The sequence below is a fragment of the Panthera pardus genome, unplaced genomic scaffold (genome assembly GCF_024362965.1).
Source record: "Panthera pardus isolate Hobbes unplaced genomic scaffold, ASM2436296v1 HiC_scaffold_11, whole genome shotgun sequence".
Taxonomy (NCBI): Eukaryota; Metazoa; Chordata; class Mammalia; order Carnivora; family Felidae; genus Panthera; species Panthera pardus.
In genome coordinates this window covers 68,422,069-68,440,166 of record NW_026526666.1, presented here as the reverse complement: position 1 = coordinate 68,440,166, position 18,098 = coordinate 68,422,069, and the positions used below count along the sequence as shown (strand labels likewise).

General features: G+C 46.6%; 1 protein-coding gene across 4 annotated transcripts in view; it reads right to left on the bottom strand.

Annotated features, from left to right (window-relative positions):
- Positions 1–881: 881 nt before the first annotated feature.
- The window catches only part of LOC109266906 (BEN domain-containing protein 5), a 1,451,617-nt gene continuing 1,434,400 nt past the window's right edge, over positions 882–18,098 (bottom strand). Inside the window, exon 13 of one of the 4 annotated variants that reach the window (XM_053895592.1) lies at positions 882–1,014. In XM_053895592.1, coding sequence (XP_053751567.1) covers positions 906–1,014 — 109 coding nt within the window. In that variant the 3' untranslated portion in view covers positions 882–905. Of the gene's footprint in view, positions 1,059–10,897; positions 12,267–16,589; positions 16,820–18,098 lie in introns of those variants that run through there. The other 3 variants (XM_053895596.1, XM_053895591.1, XM_053895595.1) reach the window with 3 other exon arrangements.

Sequence of the window (18,098 nt, the reverse complement as noted above, 5' to 3'; positions counted from 1 at the left end):
TTTCTAAGACCCCTAGAGGGATTGAGTCCCCTTTCTCTTCAGTGGTAATTAGCTTATTAGGACACCTTTTACTGCGTTTTCTCCCTCTTCTGTCTTAGTTTTGCCTTTTCCTTACTTCTGCTTCCAGGTATCACCTGGAAAGTACACTGCTTGCTCTCAGTTGCTTGTCCTAGTCTCTGCTTTTGGAAGAACCCAAAACTAAGGTACATGGTACCTTTTACAATGGTAGACATTATGAATGATTAAATGAATGAATGAATGATGATATTATAATGAGAGGGGAGGAGGACACTGCTGGAGGTGAACAAATGACCACCAGCTGTTGATAAAGAAAGACCCCGTTACCCCACCATCCATTTACAATGACAGACCATAGCTTCCAAGTATATGTACCAGGGTGGTTGCTTGACTGACCACCTTAGAAATACTGAGCACACGAGTAATGTGAATGTGGCAAATAATAATAGCTATCCTTGAAGCCACACTTCCATTTGTTCACATCGTGTTATTCTTCACAAACCTCCTGTGACCCAGGCATTAATTAATCCTATTTTGTAAGTAAAGAGACCGAAGTTCACAGAGGTGGCTCAAGGTCACATGGTGGCAGAGCTGATAGCCAGATCTGTCAGACACCAGAGCCACACTCTTGTGCCCACCTCTTCACACAGGTCTATTACAACACCCGCAGGGTCCCAATACTCCAGTTGCTTGGCAAGCAATTTATAATGCACACCCTTGAAATCAGGGTGTGCCTTCTCACGGGGTCTAGGGCCGCCATAGCAGGTCTGTGCAGTGAAGTGTAGTAAATAATGCACAAGTCTGTTACTCACTGTTAACCAAGACTTAAGATAAAGCATTGCTTTATTTATTCTGTCAGGCAGCTCAAGCGTGCTCCATGGTGTCTATTACACGGTGATGTTAATTAGGTCCGCAGCACTGCACCTTCTGTATGCAAGGTTTGCCGTGTCACCCGCTGGTCTCATCTCTCCAGAGGTGTCTGGTTCAGCATCAGGTCTGAGGGCAGAGAGAATCTTTGGGAAGCCGGCATCACCACCATGCTGCTGAGTCAAGTATGAAGATTTACTACCTAGACATCCTGCCTATAGCATTAGTATCTAGCAACTTGATGTGTTTCCAAGGTCACTATGAGACCATCTTTTAGGGTAGGAGATTGGATTAGGAGGAGGAGTTCCTAGAACCCCCCAAATGGCAAAACTCCTCAGTGATCGTCTACTTCAACAGGCTCATTTTATAGATGGGCAAACAGGCTTAGAGAGGGAGAGTGACTTTTCTAAAGGTGTGTAAATGCTAGGGGACTGGAATTAGATATTTTTTGCTTCCATTTCTGGCTCTATCTAATGCATCATTTCAAAGTCCCTTGCCCTCCTCCCCTCCTATTGTATGTAGAATGGCTGTATACAGAGGATGTTCACTACAGCCATTTCCCCTGAAGTTCCTGAATGTAATCCTGTGAATCAGGAAGAGCAATCAGTCCTTTTTTTTTTTTCTTTTTTAAATGTAGGCTCCATGCCCATTGCGGAGCCCAACGTGGGGCTTGAACTCAAGACCTGAGCTCAAGACCTGGGCTGAGATCAAGAGTCAAACGCTTAACTGACTGAGCCACCCAGGCTCCCCAGAAATCATTCTTTCATTCCATTCCACAGGTAAGATTGAGGCTCAGAGGGCGAAGATGACGGCCGCTAACTCAGGCTTGAATCCAGGTTTCTAGGTTTCTAACAAACCACTTGGCCTGCCTAAGGGTGAATGAATGAATGAATGAATGGACAAAAGAATGAAAGAATAAATGTTAAACTTTACTAAAGAATGAATTTAGGCATGCGTGATGAACGAGGCTTCATGCAGGAAAGTCCCCATCCTGCGTATTTGCATTTCAACAAAGTCAGAGTCTCCAGCCTCCTGGAGCTGCTCTATGGGCCAGAGCAATGAAGTATTTATTTCACAGCTGTGTACCTCCATTCGGACCACCACTCAGTATTCAGCTCTGCTTAGAGCAGACCCTCAGTGAGTGCTTCTAAAATGGAACAGAAACAAGCGTGCTGGAGCCACAGCATTCAGCAGTCTGGGAGAAATTTGGAGAGGTGCCGGGAGCGGGGAGTTAAGGGAGCAGCCTCTTCCTTCCTAACACCACACCACACCAGCGTTGTTTTGTTTTGTTTACCTTTAATCAAGGCTGGCCTGAAGAAGGAGAAAGAGAGAAACAGGAACACCAAGGCTGAGATACAGGGAAGAGATCTAACCATGAGCTCACCCCCTGACAGGGTCAGGCAAAGGGATCTTGGCGAGCTTCCCACCCCAGGGACTGGCCTGGCTGGGATCCACATCAGCCTTCCCTGTGACTGGGAAGGAAAGGTGGCCTTGACATCCTGCTGGGCACAGTCCCAGGGAGGCTGGGCATAGGCAGTGACCCATTAATATGAATGAAATGTTGAGAGATTAGATAGAATTTCAAACAAAAACTTAACCTAGGACCTCTGAGTAGGAGTTGATGTAAAAATGTGCTTAGAATCTGCAATGATATGTCACTTATATTCAGTAAAGCACGCATAAACATTCACAACTATGAAAAACCATGCATTTTCATACCCAAACATTAAAAAGTTATAAAAGCCTTACACACAATGTAAATATATAAGTACTCTCTCTCTCTCTCTCTCAAATCCTACATAATTGATTTCTCTTTTTCACCTCTCCCAGCCTCTCCCCATCCCTCTTTCTTTTTCTCTTTCTCATGGATGCCCTTAGCCTTAAAGTCTGACAGTTTCCTGTATGGGCCTGTAAGCTAGGTTTGTTCCACTCTGCCCGGAGGTGTCAGGGCTTGCCCTTATTTACGAACTTCTAGAGGAAGGGAGAAGGGGTGGGCATCAGCCTTACAGAAATGTTCTGCTCAGAGAAGCCACCCGCAGCTTCATTCCCAGCAGCAGCAGCAGCAACAGCATACTGCAAACTCTCAGGGAAGGGTCACTCTCTGCCTGGCCTTGTGCTTGGCCTTGGGACCTGAGCGAGTGAGACCCCAAGAACAATGCAAAGTTGAGCTGGGAAGATAGAGCTGATACACAAGAAAAGTGAAATACAAAGCTATTACTAAGTGCCAGATGAGATGTTTAGACAATAGTTCTCTAGCAGCTCAGAGGAAGAGTTATCTATGAGAGTTGGAAGATCAGGGAAGACTTCCTGGAGGAGGAGTCTTGAAGGATAGGTAGGCATCAGGGCCGCAGAGGAATGGGAAACGACTGGCAAACATAACATGTTTGGTATATTTTGTTGGATGAATGAATGGCAGGATGACCCAGGTCAAAGGCAAGGCATAGACCAAGAGGGAAACTTTATAAGATGTTAGTTCTTAGAAGGGGAGAAAATAGTAGGAAATATTTTTTCACAGTACTGTACTTTCCCATTCATCCTGTCCGGATCCTCACAATACCCAGGGGTAGGTTGATTGAGGACTATGCTCCTGTATCAAAGAATACGAAACTGAAACCAGTCGAAGCTCCTGGATAACTCAAGACAGGGCAAGACGTTTATGTAAAGTCACACGGCCAGACAGTATCAGAGCTGGGAGCAGAACCGGTTTCCTAATGGCTGTGTCTTTAAAGCCTTCTGACTTTACAGTTTGATTTCTGGGGGTGGGGAGTGGGTTGGGGTGGAGGGAGAGGAAGTCTTTGGGATATTTAGAAGGACAAATGCTTGTTGCTGGTGACCAGTCCCTGCTTTTTAATGCAGGAATAGGGTCAGGGGTGTGCTAACAGAGGGGCTAGGCCTCCTCTCTACTACCCCAGGCCGACATCTCTCCTGCCATTACAAGTCCAAGGGTAGCTCCCCCTCTGCCTGTTAAGACACTTCGGCAGTTGTTCAAACGAAGAGACTCCGGCCTGGAGGACACGCAGGGGCATCCAGCTACGGGGGAGAATGCTAGAGCTGGGCTCAGAGGAATAGGCAAAAGGAGGCCACGACGAACAAACACAAGCCAGTGAGCTCCCGGAGGCTTTTTATAAACCAACGCTTTACGTAATTAAATATCCATTGTCTTGCCAGTCTTGGGACAGCACACAAAAAGGTGGAGGGAAAATGGAAAGAACAGAAGCCCCGGAGGCTGGTGACATCCAGGCGCTGCCACTTCGGCGGCCAGATTCCTTCACCTCCTGAGCTGCTCCTGGGAGTTGTTGTGAGACCGCGGAAGACAAAGCAACCGTGCAGGGCCTGGGACTGAGCGGGTGCTCGGGAAGGGCAGAGCAGCGGCAGCAGAGACAGGAGCCCTCGCCGTAGATTGGCCGCGGCAGTAGTTGCAGTGGTGGTGGGGGTGGTAGTCACAGTCGTCATCATAGTAGTAGTTATCGCAGTAGTAGTAGGTGAACAAGAATAGTAGTAGCAGTAGTAGGAGCAGCAGCACCAATAGTAGCAGGAGCAGCAGCAGCAGCGGTGGTGTTGGTGGTGGTGGTGGTAATGGTGGTAGTAGTAGTAGTACTAGTGGTAGTAGCAGTAGTAGTAGTAGATGGTGGTAGTAGCAGTAGCAGCAGCAGCAGTAGCGGGGTGGTGGTGGTGGTGGTGGTGGTAGTGTTGGTGGTAGTAGTAGATGATGGTAGTAGTAGATGGTTGTAGCAGGAGTAGTAGATGGTGGTAGTAGCAGCAGTACTGGTGGTGGTGGTTGTAGCAGTAGTAGTAGTAGATGGTGTTAGTAGTAGTAGCAGCGGCAGTAGTGGTGGTGGTAGTAGTAGTTGTAGCAGCAGTAGTACTAGTGGTAGTAGTAGTAGTAGTAGATGGTGGTAGTAGCAGCAGGAGCAGCAGCAGCGGTGTGGTGCTGGTGGTGGTAGTGGTGGTGGTAGTAGTAGCAGCAGTAGTAGTGGATGGTGGTAGTAGTAGATGGTGGTAGTAGCAGCAGTAGTGGTGGTGGTGGTAGTAGCAGTAGTAGTAATAGTAGATGATGGTGGTAGTAGTAGCAGCAGCAACAGTAGTAGTGGTGGTAGTAGTAGTTGTAGCAGCAGTAGTACTAGTGGTAGTAGCAGTAGTAGTAGATGGTGGTAGCAGCAGCAGCAGCAGCAGCAGTGTAGTGGTGGTGGTGGTAGTAGCAGCAGTAGTGGTGGTGGTGGTAGTAGCAGTAGTAGTAATAGTAGATGGTGGTGGTAGTAGTAGTTGTAGCAGCAGTAGTACTAGTGGTAGTAGCAGTAGTAGTAGATGGTGGTAGTAACAGCAGCAGCAGCAGTAGCGGTGTGGTGGTGGTGGTGGTAGTAGTAGCAGTAGTAGTAGATGGTGGTAGTAGTGACAGCAGTAGCAGCAGCAACAATAGTTGTCTTTGTTGCTGTAAGAAAAAATGGTCCAATTGCTCTGAACAAGAATCTGGCCATCAAGAAAGGACTAGAGAGGAAGCAAATCTATTTCCTCCATCTTCCCGCAGTGAGTGTGGCCTTGAAGACTGTCCAGGACTCCAGGTCCAAAGCACTCGCTCCACCACACCACGCCGCCCTTCGTGCTGAGTTGGAACCCTGTCCCACAGGTAAAGGGAGCCACGGAGGAAGTCTGAGCAGCGGAACGTCTCCAAGAGCTCAGTGCTTTGGGAAGAGGAGTCTGTAATCAGGATCCAGTTATGAGGAGACGCTCAGGATGGTGTTTGGGATCTGAGACTCGTTCTCTCTTTTATTCTGCTACACTCACACTGAGTGCCTCTGATGTGTCTGGAGCTGTGGTAGGCGCTACAAGGGGTACAGAGATGAGAAAAACCCAATCTCTGCTCTCTAAGAAATGAAACGATACTGGTGGAGAGGAGAGTCGTGGTAGTGCAATAACTGATAAATAGAGACATAAGTGCTGGGGACACAAGGAAAGGAGGGACTTAATTCCAACTGAGGGGACTGGGGTGGATGCCATGGAGCTAGGATATCCGAGCTAAGTCTTGAATGACGAGAAGAATTTTCTTTAGTTAAGAAGAGTAGAAATGGTGGATGGATCTGAGAGACACTGAACAGACTGAACCATCAGGATGTGGCAGCTGATCAGAAGGGAGGTTGAGAGGCACAAAATTAGGATGACATCCAGGTTCCTGACTTAGACAATTGATCTGAAAGAGGTGCCACAAACGTGGGGTCACATTTTATAGAGATCCTGTAAGCACCTCTGGAGAGAGAGAGTGAGGAAGTTAGCAGGACAGCATCGGGAGGCAGGATGGGGAAAGAGGGGCTGTTACAGCAATTCAGGTAGGACATGATGGCGGGAGTGAACGGGAGGGAGTGAATGGGAAGGCAAGGGGAGTGGAAGGAAGATGCACAGCAAGCCTGTCGCAAGTGTTTCTCCATTTTAATGATGAGGAAAGTAAACTGCTTTAAATGACTCACAAGGCAAAAATTGCAAGTGGTGGAGCTGAGATTAAATCTCAAGTCTAGGGACTCCAGAGTCACTCCCTTACACCGCTTGCAGGCAGACATATCATAGAGGCAGAAGCAGCGGGCTTTGGAGCCTGGCTGGCTGCGCGGGGAGAGGAAAAGAAGGGAGTTAAGCCAATGGCAAGGCTTTTGGCTGGGGCGACTAGGTGGGAGAAGACATTAACCCAGACAGACGATGCCAGGGAGAGAAGCAGATTTGGATTTAAGATTGACATAAGGTCAGCCAAAAATAGATCCCAGGTCTTTGGGGACAAGCAAATTCTGAGCATCAAGGAGCTAGAAGAGGCGTCACAAGGATAACTTTCTGAACTGGCCAGGCTTAGCACTGAGGTTTGGCATTGAACCAAAGGACAGTGGGGTGTGGCAGAGGCGGGCTGCTGCCTTGGCCCTGTCCTACTTATTTCCCAGCTGTGGACCACAGTCAGGGGACTTTACTGCACTGATCTGTTTCTTCATCTGCAAGATGGGGAGTAAGCCCTGTGCTTACCGCAAGTGCCGGGAGCTGGGTGACAGCGGGAAGAGCTAACAGAGGGGAGAATGCTCAGGGAGGTCTGAGTTGCAGCCAGCACAGCACATCGGTGTGAACTTCAGAGACCATCCCTGAGAAGGTGCGTGCAAATCACAGACAACACAGAAAGGGCCTCTAATACATCCTGCTAAAAATCTTTTGTTATTTTAATAAAACAAGATACCTTGCAGAACCTATACTCTTTTCTCTTTTTAGTTTTGCCAGTCCTGCCTCAATTCAGGTTTGGGACTGTTGTGCCCAACACTATCTTCCCCTCTTTTCAGAGCCCCAACTTACAAAGCCTCTCTCCTCTTCCTCACGGGTTCAGGGCCTTTGCCACTACCCCACTCCCAACATTCGTTCATTCCACACTCAGTGAGCACAGCCCCTGGTGCATGATCTCTGTTAATGCTGAAGCCACGATGACGAATAAAACCTAGGTCCGTGGCCTGATGCTGATCCCTCAGCGTGACTGTCACTTTTCTGGACACTTCTCTCACCCCTGTCCTCTACTCAGGAAGAATTTTTACCCCTGTCTGTTTGTCAGTGGAGCATAAACAGAATTTTCGGCTCCAAGAGAAGGGGTTTTCAACCTTAGCAAGCAACTAAGGGGCAAATAGGGATGGAGGTGTTTTGGGGAAAGAGTTCTACTCTATGCCAGATATTTTATAGATGTTATTATAGTTTTTAGACAACTTTCATTGAGGTATAATTGATATATAAAAACTGCACAAATTTAATGTATACTATTTGATGAGTTTGCACATATGCAAGCATCTGTGATACCAGCTCCAATCAAAGTAATGGACATGTCCATTGCCTTTAAAAGTTTCCTTGTGCCTCTTTTTTGTTGTTTTTTGTTTTTGTTGTTGTTGTTACTGTTGCTATAAGAACTTAGCATGAGCTCTACTGTCTTAACAAATGTCTAGGTGCACAATACAGTATTAACTACAGACATTCTGTTGTACATAGATTTCATTACATTAATCCCCACAATAACTAGGGGGGTTAGATTATTCTTCCCAGGGCTTAAAGAGGTTAAATTCTTTTCCCAAAGCCGTACAGCTAGTTAATAGAAGAGCTGGGATTCACATTTGGTTTATCTGAGTTTTTAAACCCAGGCTGCTCTTATGACATTATAACGTCTCCCTTCTTCTGTCTGCTCTGGTGCCCCTCTGGCTAAGCTGAGTCATGAGGAAAGGATCTCTACTCTTGGTGCCCTTAAAATGCTCAGGAGGCAGGACTCAGTGAAAGATTTCTGAACAACAATTGGGGGACACTGTAGGGTCAGCTCACACACTCCAGAAGAAAGGAGATTATCTGCATGGGGTTAGTAACCCAGAGGGTGCCTGGATGGGTCCTGCAACGACTACCTAGCTGAGCTTCCAGAAGCCCTGGGAGATATAGAAGTCTCTGCATGTCAAGTGATAAATGGGCCACTTGCCCAAACCCTACCTTGTTGGGTGTGCTCAGCACGAACTCAGGCAGGTGTGTGGGAGTGAGAGACAGGAAGAAGACAAGGTTTCAGCAACAGGTGCTAAAAAGTCCTGGAATTCTTACTCATACACCCAACCTAGAAACTTACGTATTTCCTGCCTCTCTCCCCATTCCCTGCTACATCTAAGTGATGCCACTGGTCACTTGTTATTCTGCTTCCACCTGTTCTCCTGTTTTGACCTGATTTTCCCTAGAGACCAATGGAGAGGGCCCAGTATAGAGCAGTAGAAAGGGAGCTGGTTTTGAATCCAGATTTTCACTAGCCAAGATGAATGGCAACAAAGGATTTTACTTTTAGGAGCTTCAATTTTCTCACCTGGGCAAAGTGAAAAAATGATACCTCAAGGGACCATTGGGAAAATTAAATAAGACAATGGATGCAAAGGCATCTAGCACAATGTGTAGCACACAGCAAATGCCCAATAAATACTTGGCAGGTGTATGAATTGAGGCTCAATGAATGTTAATCACTCCAGACTTCCATGGTTGGCATTACTCTTACTACTTAGGAAAATGAGCCAGAGTCCTCTTACGTAGGTCTTAGGTATGTCATTTATCATTGGAAAGGACTCAAGCTCATCCCGTGCCCCTGCCCCAAAGGCAACCGGGAAATCTGTGAGCTAAAGGTCCCCTCCTGCCGCGGGCATTGTCACCAGAGGCAGGTGACTCAGCATCTGCTGTGAGCTTCTGCACAATGAATCTGGGTGGCCTCTGGCTTGCCTACCATAGCTTTTGACAATAAATAGACCTTTAGTCCTGTCTCTGAGCCTCGGTCTAGAGGATAACAAAGTTGGCCGTGTTCATGGAAAAATGTGTGAGGGCCAGGTAGAAGACCAGTATGTCTCTCCCTCTCCACCCTTCCTTTTGGCGGAGATATCTCTCTTTACTCAGAACACTGGGTCGGTAGCCCTTTCTACCCACTTGTGTCTGGATGCAGAGATGAGGGTGAGCAGGCAAGAAGAGAGGCTGGAGCGCCCCCTGCTGGGGCTGGGACAGCTAGTAGCTTCTGGCTGATTCACCTGCCAGATGGGTGCTGTCTTCTGTCTATCTCCTTGCTGAAAACCTTCCTGTGTAACGTGAGACCATAGTTATAACTTGGTCCAAGAAAGCTGGGAGTTGCTGAACAGGCCAAGGTCACAGGGAGGTCCACTGGCAACCCCTGGTCTCTTGGATAGCCCTTTCCTCTCTGCTCCACCAATGGAAAGAAGCAGTAATCCTATTGCAAACATATCCTACAGTCTGCCTCATAGCTATGCATTTTTCCCTCTTAAGGAATTCTAAATGTTAGCAGGGTCCATGTGCTGTAATTCAGAGACATTTAATATCATTTGTTTAGCATTAGATGATACTTTTTATACTGTAAACTCCATTCTTTGACATCAAGAATGTAACCACCTGCCTCATACCATTGCCCTCCAGAATTATAGACCAGGAGATGATGCCACAGAGCATCCAGCATCCTCCCAGGGAAGGAGCCCCTTCCATTTCTTCCACGAAAGATGTTCATTAAGACTGTTTGCACACATCTGATAACGGGGAGCTTGCCGTCTCCCTACAAAGCCCATCCATTGGCCAGAAACTATTCGCTAGAAAGTTTTCCTCATATTTTGAGCTGACATCTGTCTTATTGAGACTACCTCTCTGGATTTGGTTCTTACCTTTGGCAACACAGAACAGGTTTGTTTCTTTTGGACAAAAAGAACGTCCAAGATGTTCTTTCAGCTTTTTGGACGTTGTGATCTCACTTTCCTACTTCCGCTCCCTCTTATTTTTCATCTCAGGGATAAACAGCTCATCCCCTCATCTGTTTTCAATGGGAAATCATGTGCAGACACCTCACCATCTTGGTCATATCCCAAATAATACAGCTGTCACTTATTGACCACCCTTGCTGACACTTCCCAGCCCTCAGTTTGTTAAACCTACGTAACAACTGTAATACGGCAGGTCTCACTGTTACCGTCTTACAGGTGAGGAAACTAAGATTCAGACAGATAAAATAGCTTGCCCAAGATCACACAGATGTTAAAAGACAGAAACAGGGTTTGGATGCAGAGTCAGATCCGAGAGTTTTAGCCCGCCAGCATGCCTGGGGTTGTGAGGCCTGTGATCCAATTAATGAATGCAGTTTTTAAAAAGTGGGGGGCCTAAATATGGCCACAACATTATGGAAACAGTCTGACCAGGAAAAATAGATCTGGACTGTCACCATGCCTATTTTCTGCAGCCTGCCTCTGTTCATGCTGTCTCCAGAGACGCTGTCATTTCTGAAAGACCTGCCATGCTCTTGGCTCACATTGAGCTGGTTGCACTCAGCTAAACTCCCCAGGACTCTGACACAGGAACTGCTGGAAATTCAAGTCTTGACTGTTCATCCTCATCCTGATGACAGAGACCCTGACAGCAAAGTGCGAGTTACACCAGAATGGATTGGCTGGCTGGTTCTTGCGGGAGTGGAAGACCTAAAGGGAAGGGCGCCAAGAACGTTCAGAGCAACAGAAGAGCTGCATAAACCACTTTATTTGTGTCCCTCTGGACAATAAGAACCCAGAGGAGAAGCTGTATATACAACACAACATTTGTAGCCAACTAACATGTGGTTCTTTGTTATCATTTCTGAAAACCAATAAGCAAAGAGAGAATAAGCTTTGCTTTCCATTTTTGCAACAAACTTTAAAAATCTCCAACCCAAAGCAAAAGAATGCTTAACTGGAGCTTTGTGCTAAAGGCCCTATCTCTCTTGAGCCTCCCTTCCTCTCCCTATCTCCAAATCCTCATTTCCGGGAGGTCATTTTAATTAGCAGGCTGTCATGGTGACTCAGCCTGCTGCTTCACAGACAGGAAGGGAGCAGACTCCCCTGGACCCATTCATCATACAAAGGCACTTTACTCTTTAGAAAAATGCACAAGATTTAGCTTTCCCACCTTGGGAATTGCTACTGCTGCTGATTTATTTTATCATCCCCTTGCTTTGGCGGGGGGTGGGGGAGGGGGCATTCTCTTGCCTTCTATATCTCCTTTACCTGGCGACCAGCCTCCCCCCATCGCAGAGTATCCATGCCCACGTCTTCAGTGGCCAGGTGTGACACTGGAATCTGGCGATGTGAACCATGATAGACCTTTTGGAAGCAGTGACCAATACTTTTTGTCTTTGGAGCTAAGGTTTCAGTTAAGCTCCCCAGGTCATTGGGAAATGCATGCAGCTGATAGGCACAGTGACAATATGCCTCAGACTGCTGCGATTTCAAAAATTCTGTCCCATTGTTCCCAGCAGTACATTCGTCTTTGGGTTGTATGTGTTGTTGATGGTGTTTTGGATCAGTGAGCACGGACAGTGCACTTCTAAAACTGTAAACAACCGTCACCTAGTCCCAAAGTGGCTCTACAACTTTAAAAGGTAAAGGGGCTTCAAAAGGACTGACCTGAGATGTGACAAACCTCTCAAAAGGGGTGTGTAGCTTTTCCTCTTCCTGTGAGGATCTCTGTGTTGTGGAAAATAGCATCTGTACTTGCGTGGTTTGAGCCCTCCTATTTTGTTCCTGAGCCTTACGCTGAAGTCCCACAATTGATTTTCCATTGGTAAAAGGGAAAACTGATGATGAAATTTCTCATATTTTCCTTCCCTTTCCCTAGCTTATTCATTATCTCACACCCCTTATTTTGGAAATTAGAGAAGGGTGATTAATTTCATGCCCCAGCAGAAAATGCATGCTCCTCCCTCCACAAGACCTCCCTGGACTCCATGTCCTTAAAAAGAGTTTGAAGGGTCTTTGTGGTTCACTGAGCTCTTCTTGTCCCCTTTGCCGTTGGGGTGGTTCCTGGCTGGGCCCCGCGTGAGTGGGTACTTGTAGGGAGGGGGCTTTTCTTTCCTGCAAAGAGGAGATAACAGAAAGAGAGAAGAAAGACAGCACATATATACACCAGATTGAAATCTTTTCTGTGCGTGTCTATCTCCCCCACTGAATTTTGACTTCCTGGGAGCAGTGGCTTGTCTTCCTCTTCTCTGTGTCCCAGAAACCCAACCCAGGGTCTGGTTCAAAGCAGGCATCAAAACTCAACAAAGGACTGCTAGATGGATGGATGCATACTTGAGTCTCAGGACCGAGCACCCAACACAATGCCCTTAACACTACTCTTCAGTACCTGCCTTCTCTCTGTTAGGCTCACCTGCTAGACTATGAGCTCCTTTGCAGACAGGGACCAAGTTTTATCCATTTTTGCATTTTCCCTCATATAGGACCTTGTTTGTTATGCTGTTGGCTGATAAGCTGATGTGCCATTCATTCATGTATTGGACTAAGATTTGTTTGCAGTGGAAAGGGTAGGCTTTAGAGCCAGGAAGAACTCACCAGAGTTCCCAGGTCGGCTATGTATGAGAGGTGTTATCTTCGGAAAATTATTTAACCTCTATGGGCTTTATTTGTAAAATGGGGATGAAATATTGCAATCTTGCAGGGCTGTTGTGAGGTGAAATGATATGAGTAAATGTACCTACGGCAGTCTCTCTTTGCCTGCTGTAATTTACAAAGTCATGGTGCTGGATATTAGGTATTGTCCCATGGCCTCCGGAGACGACAAAGATGAGTCAGACATTGATGTTGTCATCAAGTTGCTTACAATTTAGTAAAGGAGACAGTTGCACAAAATACACAAAATAATAAGAATTATAAAGCACGAAAAGAAAGTGGTGAACGCCATACATACGGAATCTCTCTTGGGCTGTTTGAGTTAGGACTGAAGAAGCAACTTTCTGGAGCCCCTCACACTCTGACCTTGGGGTACCCATTTTCCTTCATTGTTGAGGAGTCATGAATAAGGTAAAAATGTAAAAGGTGGCAGTACACAAAAGGGACACCTTGCCCCAACATCTCTCCCCGACCAGGAGGCCTCGCTGTTGGAAATTCCACTCACTGCAGGACCCAGCTAACCTGCCAAAGCTGTCTAGCATGGATGAGATACTCCTAGGCCTCAGGACCCATTTACAACCCAGAGTACACGCTTGTAATGTTGTTTACAGGCAATGTGCTCTTGAAGTCCCCTCCCTTCTCTCTATCTTCTGTTTCTTCATTTCTAAAATAGGGAAAAGAGCCCATGTCCTTCCTGCCTCATAGTCTCTGGTAAATGGGTGTTAGGGGAGAGCTTTGCAAATTACAGGGTGCCATTCATATGTCATTGAGGGCTGTGGTTCTTAATACCAAAGGGAGCATGAGAAGTAGATGGGTATGGTTTCATGGGGGTAAAGGAGGGTGTACTTCCCCTGGAGAGGCAAGCTCAGTACAATCACAAGTGGGGCAGCCCTAGGTAGATGGTGGCATGGGAGAAGGCATGCAGTGGCCATGGAGGAGTGTGAATGTGCAAATGACTGATAAAGAGCTTCTGTAACTGAAGATGGGGCAAAGAGAGAGAAAAAGGCATTGGAAGGCAAATACCCCATACATCCGGGCCTCTGTTCCTCTTCCTATAATGCCTACTTCCACCTCTCCAGACTCACTTGGGAAGCAGACTTCCCAGAAAATAAGCTTCTTCCTCCTCAAGGCTCCTGCAGTACTTTGTGCCTCACCCTTGGTACACCATTTTCTAGGTAGTTCTTTTCCTATCTGTTTTTCTCACTAGATTGTGAGTTTAATGCATTTGCTCTTTCTCTAGAACTCCTGAGCAAAATTCAGGCCTGGCATGGATTAGGAGCTTGAGGAGTATTGGATGAGTAAAAATGAACTTTTGGTCTTCTCCTTACCATCTCCATTGCTCTAAACATCAGAATGTCATTGCCTCAGAATGTGTCTTTTTAGGCCTCACCTCCTGCCTTCCACCCTATCTCCAACATGGAATACCCTCTCTCCTTTTTCTGTTTCACCCATTTAAGAGCTACATGTCCTTTAAAAGCAATTTCAAACCCCACTTCCTCCCTGAAGCCTTCTTGGGATAGTCCTGCTGGCTGCAAATGCTGGCCAGACAGGAAGGGAATTTCTGGTTGGCTGTCACTGTTCTTTCCTAAACGTGAAGGGGCTGAGTCAATAATTCTTAGGGACTTCTTCAGTTTTACCATTCTAGAATTCATACATTTGGGGCTTATTTAGGGTTTACTCCCTGCTAGGCTGTGCACTGTGCACTAAAGATACAGGAATGACCCAACGTAGCCCCTTAAGGAGAAACCTGTCTAGTGGAGAAGCCAGACGTGCAAAGTGCCATGACAATACTCTATGGGACATGCAATGCTACAGGTGTGTGCAAAATGCAGTTAGGTATCCAGTAAAGAGGAAGCAGGTCTGTCTAAGGTGGAGAACAGGGACAGTGAAGCAGAGGTGTGATGTTTCCACTGGACTTGAAAAGTATATAGGAATTCACCATCTAGAGACAAAATGGAAGAACATTCCAGGAAGAGGAAAAAAAGGATGAACAAAGACATAGAAGCATGGACGCAGTTGATCTGTTCATACTGAAGCATGAGGTGTAAAGTGGTAGGAAGCAGATGGGGTGGAGAGGGTGCTCACAGGGGAAGAGGTGTGCTGGCAAGCTGTGAATGAAACTCAAGTTGTAAGCCAGAGCTTTGAATAGCAAGAAGAGGAACTGGAACATTACCCTGAAGGTAATGGGGAACCTTGGAAGGTTTTTGAGAGGGAGTATACCCTGATATGTAGCTGAGCACTTTCCCACGCTGTTTGGTATCTTGTCATGTTACATGCCTTTGTCTGTAATCTAGGCTCCTGATGGGTGGGGGCTCTCTATGTCCCCTAACACCCAGGGCACAGCCTGGCACATGGTGGGCTCCAGTGTGTTGAATAGCTGATCATTCCCACCCATCAACATACACATTAAAACTCCACCATGGATCCGGCCTTCCCGGCCTGTCCCTGAGCCTGAGCCCACCCCACACTCAGAGACCAGCCCACCTTCCACACTCATGCTCTGTCTCCCCACAGAGGCTCACCTGTCCTGTTCATTTTTTCTGATTTTCATCCACCTTGATGGGACCTTTTCAGCTTTAGCTCTGTAGCTATGTTACTGTGGTCCAGAGAAGTGTGTGGTCTCAGCTTTGGTCATCAAGGCCACATCCCTGAGGCTATGCTTTTGGGCCCACACTGCTGACCCACCCAAGGGACCCTCTCTGAAGGGTGGCCTGGCACCCAATAGGCTCCTACCAGCACATGGGTGTAACCTGACATATTATGATTATCCACAGAGATGAGAGAAAACAAAGATTAATTTTGAGTCAAAACATGTAATTTTCCTTTAAAATCAGAACTACTCTTCCACTTATATTATTTGATGCTTGGGTGGAAAATAATACCAAAAAAGGGGACAAGCTCAAGTCCCAAATCAGAGCCTGTGTCCTCCTGGCAATTCATTTCTCAAGGCCTGCCGACCAACTGAGAGTTCAGTGATACTCATAGTTTGATGAGACCGGGGTGTAAGATGTGAGGATGGAGAGGGAATTTGTTTTGCTTTAAATTTAAGGGTGGGTACGTTTACCTCAAGTCTTCAAGGCTGGTAATTTTGAGGAGTGAATCTCCAGCTCTTTTCTAAAGAGGCTCCAAAGCTTAGAGCAAAGAGGTCCAGTGAAAGGTTGAACCCAGGGCCCCGAGAGTTCCTTGCATCCTTTCCATCCAGTTTCAGGTTCCCACGTCCTGGCCAACTGGAGGAACTCTTTGCTAACTGATGCTGAGAACAGCAGCCTGGGGGTTGTGGAGCTGGGGCTCTAGTCCTGGTTGTGACCAGTGCTGTGTGCCCCCTGGGCCTCAGCTTCCTCATCTGCATTATGAAGAGGGCCTGAACGATTGCTAGTCTCCCCCAGTGTCAACACCATTTCACCGACAGTGCAACAAGCTAGGAAGAAGTCTAAGGGATCAAAATAATTTTATTCAGGCTGACAGAGGACCTGAAAGAGACAATCCCCAAATTAACTTGTAAATGAATTCTTTTGAGTGTTCTAAAGCTTTGAATTTTTGAGAACTTTAACCAATCAAGAATGACTTCTAAGAATGAACTGAGCACTTTACTCTAGAGGTGAGCTCCTCAAAGGCAGGCAGGGTCATGCCCTAATCACTTACTCATTCAAGCACCTCTCTCCCCCCAGGGCCTGGCATAAAGTGCTGGTTTTCCTGAGTGAATGAATGAGGGAATGAATACAGGCTCAGCATGCAGGCTCAGTGCGGTCTAGGCACTGTGGAAGCACAGAGAAGAAACAGACATGATCCTCCTGAAGGAGTTTTTAATCCACCAGGAATAGGATGGGGGGCACAAATACCCTAGATGATTAGCGAATAATCTGAGACACAGTATGAGCCAGAGTACGTTGTTCTGTAGACTCTGTGTGGAGACATGGGACTCACATCATGGTGGAAGGTAGCCCTGAGAGAGATCTTCCAGCCCAACCAGAGGAGTCCAGGAACTTGCGCCAGGCCATGATAAACTGGTTGGACATCTGGGGTTGCAACCCAGAAGCCAGAGGAGACAGAAACATTTATTGAGCAGCTATGGACTGCCAGGCACAATACCAAGCTTTCATCTAATTTTTAAAACCATCTTGAGAGACTTCAGTTATTGCCCCCACTTTATGGTAGAGAGAGGTTTCAAGAGGCCAAGAAACTTGCCTAAGATCCCACAGTTAGGATGAGCCTGAGACAGAATTTGAACCCACACTGATAGTGACAAAGACTTCCTGCTTAAGCTGGAACTTAACCTGATTTTAGTCTAGCTTTGGAATGAAAAAAAATCCTAGTTCAAATTCTGCCTCTGCCAAAATCTCTTTGACCTCAGGCAATCCTCTTCACCTTTCTGAGCTTTCTTTTCCTCGTTTGTAATATGGGGAATATAATATATATGAGGAATAAATAAGATCATGTACAAAAAGTGCTTTGCTCAATAGATAACAGTGATTAATATTGTTTTTCTTAATAATAGGGTGTGGAGGAAGGTGCATCAGTGCAAAGGCCCTGAGGCAGCAAAGCATATGGACAAGGTCATGGGCAAGGTCAGTGGGAAGACTGGTCTGGCAGAAGTAAGTTGGACATCATTCTGTCCTTTAGGGAGCCTGGATCACTAGAGAGTAGGAAATGAGGCCAAGAGGTAAGGCAGGGCCAGCACAATTCCAGATGCCATTGGATGTCACTGTCCAAATGCTCACTGAGCTTACTTCCAGGAAGCATGGGAATGCCCAGCACTTTGGGCTCCGGTCTAGCTATCCAGAAGGATACTTATCCCCTGACTTCTCTCCTCACTGGCCCAAAATATTGACTCCATCAGAAGACCTGATGTAAAACTTCTTAGGCGTATGTCCTTCCCAGCCCTAAACCTTTGCATCTTGAGGGACTATCATGTTCTAAGGGGATATGTGTATGTCTGACAATATGTAGGGTGCTTTAACACACATCTCATAATAACCTTCCAGGTGAGTGCCACCGTCCCCACTGTACAGATGTGAAAATGGAAGGATCAGAGACCTTATGAGCCTAGATGAAATAGGAATTCTAGAGGATGAGCAACCAGATGAAGAAGCACATGGAGACACCCAGACTAACTTAGAACAATAACTGCGCTCAGTTCCCCAGCAACTCCCATCCCCGTGGACTCCCATGTTAGACCCGGAAACGCGACCACCCCACACTGTCTGACACTGTGACGATACTTTATAGTCAGAAAACATGCTGTTAAGTTCTTCTGCCCCATACACTCTGTGGCAGGGCAGGGATTATCTTTCCCAT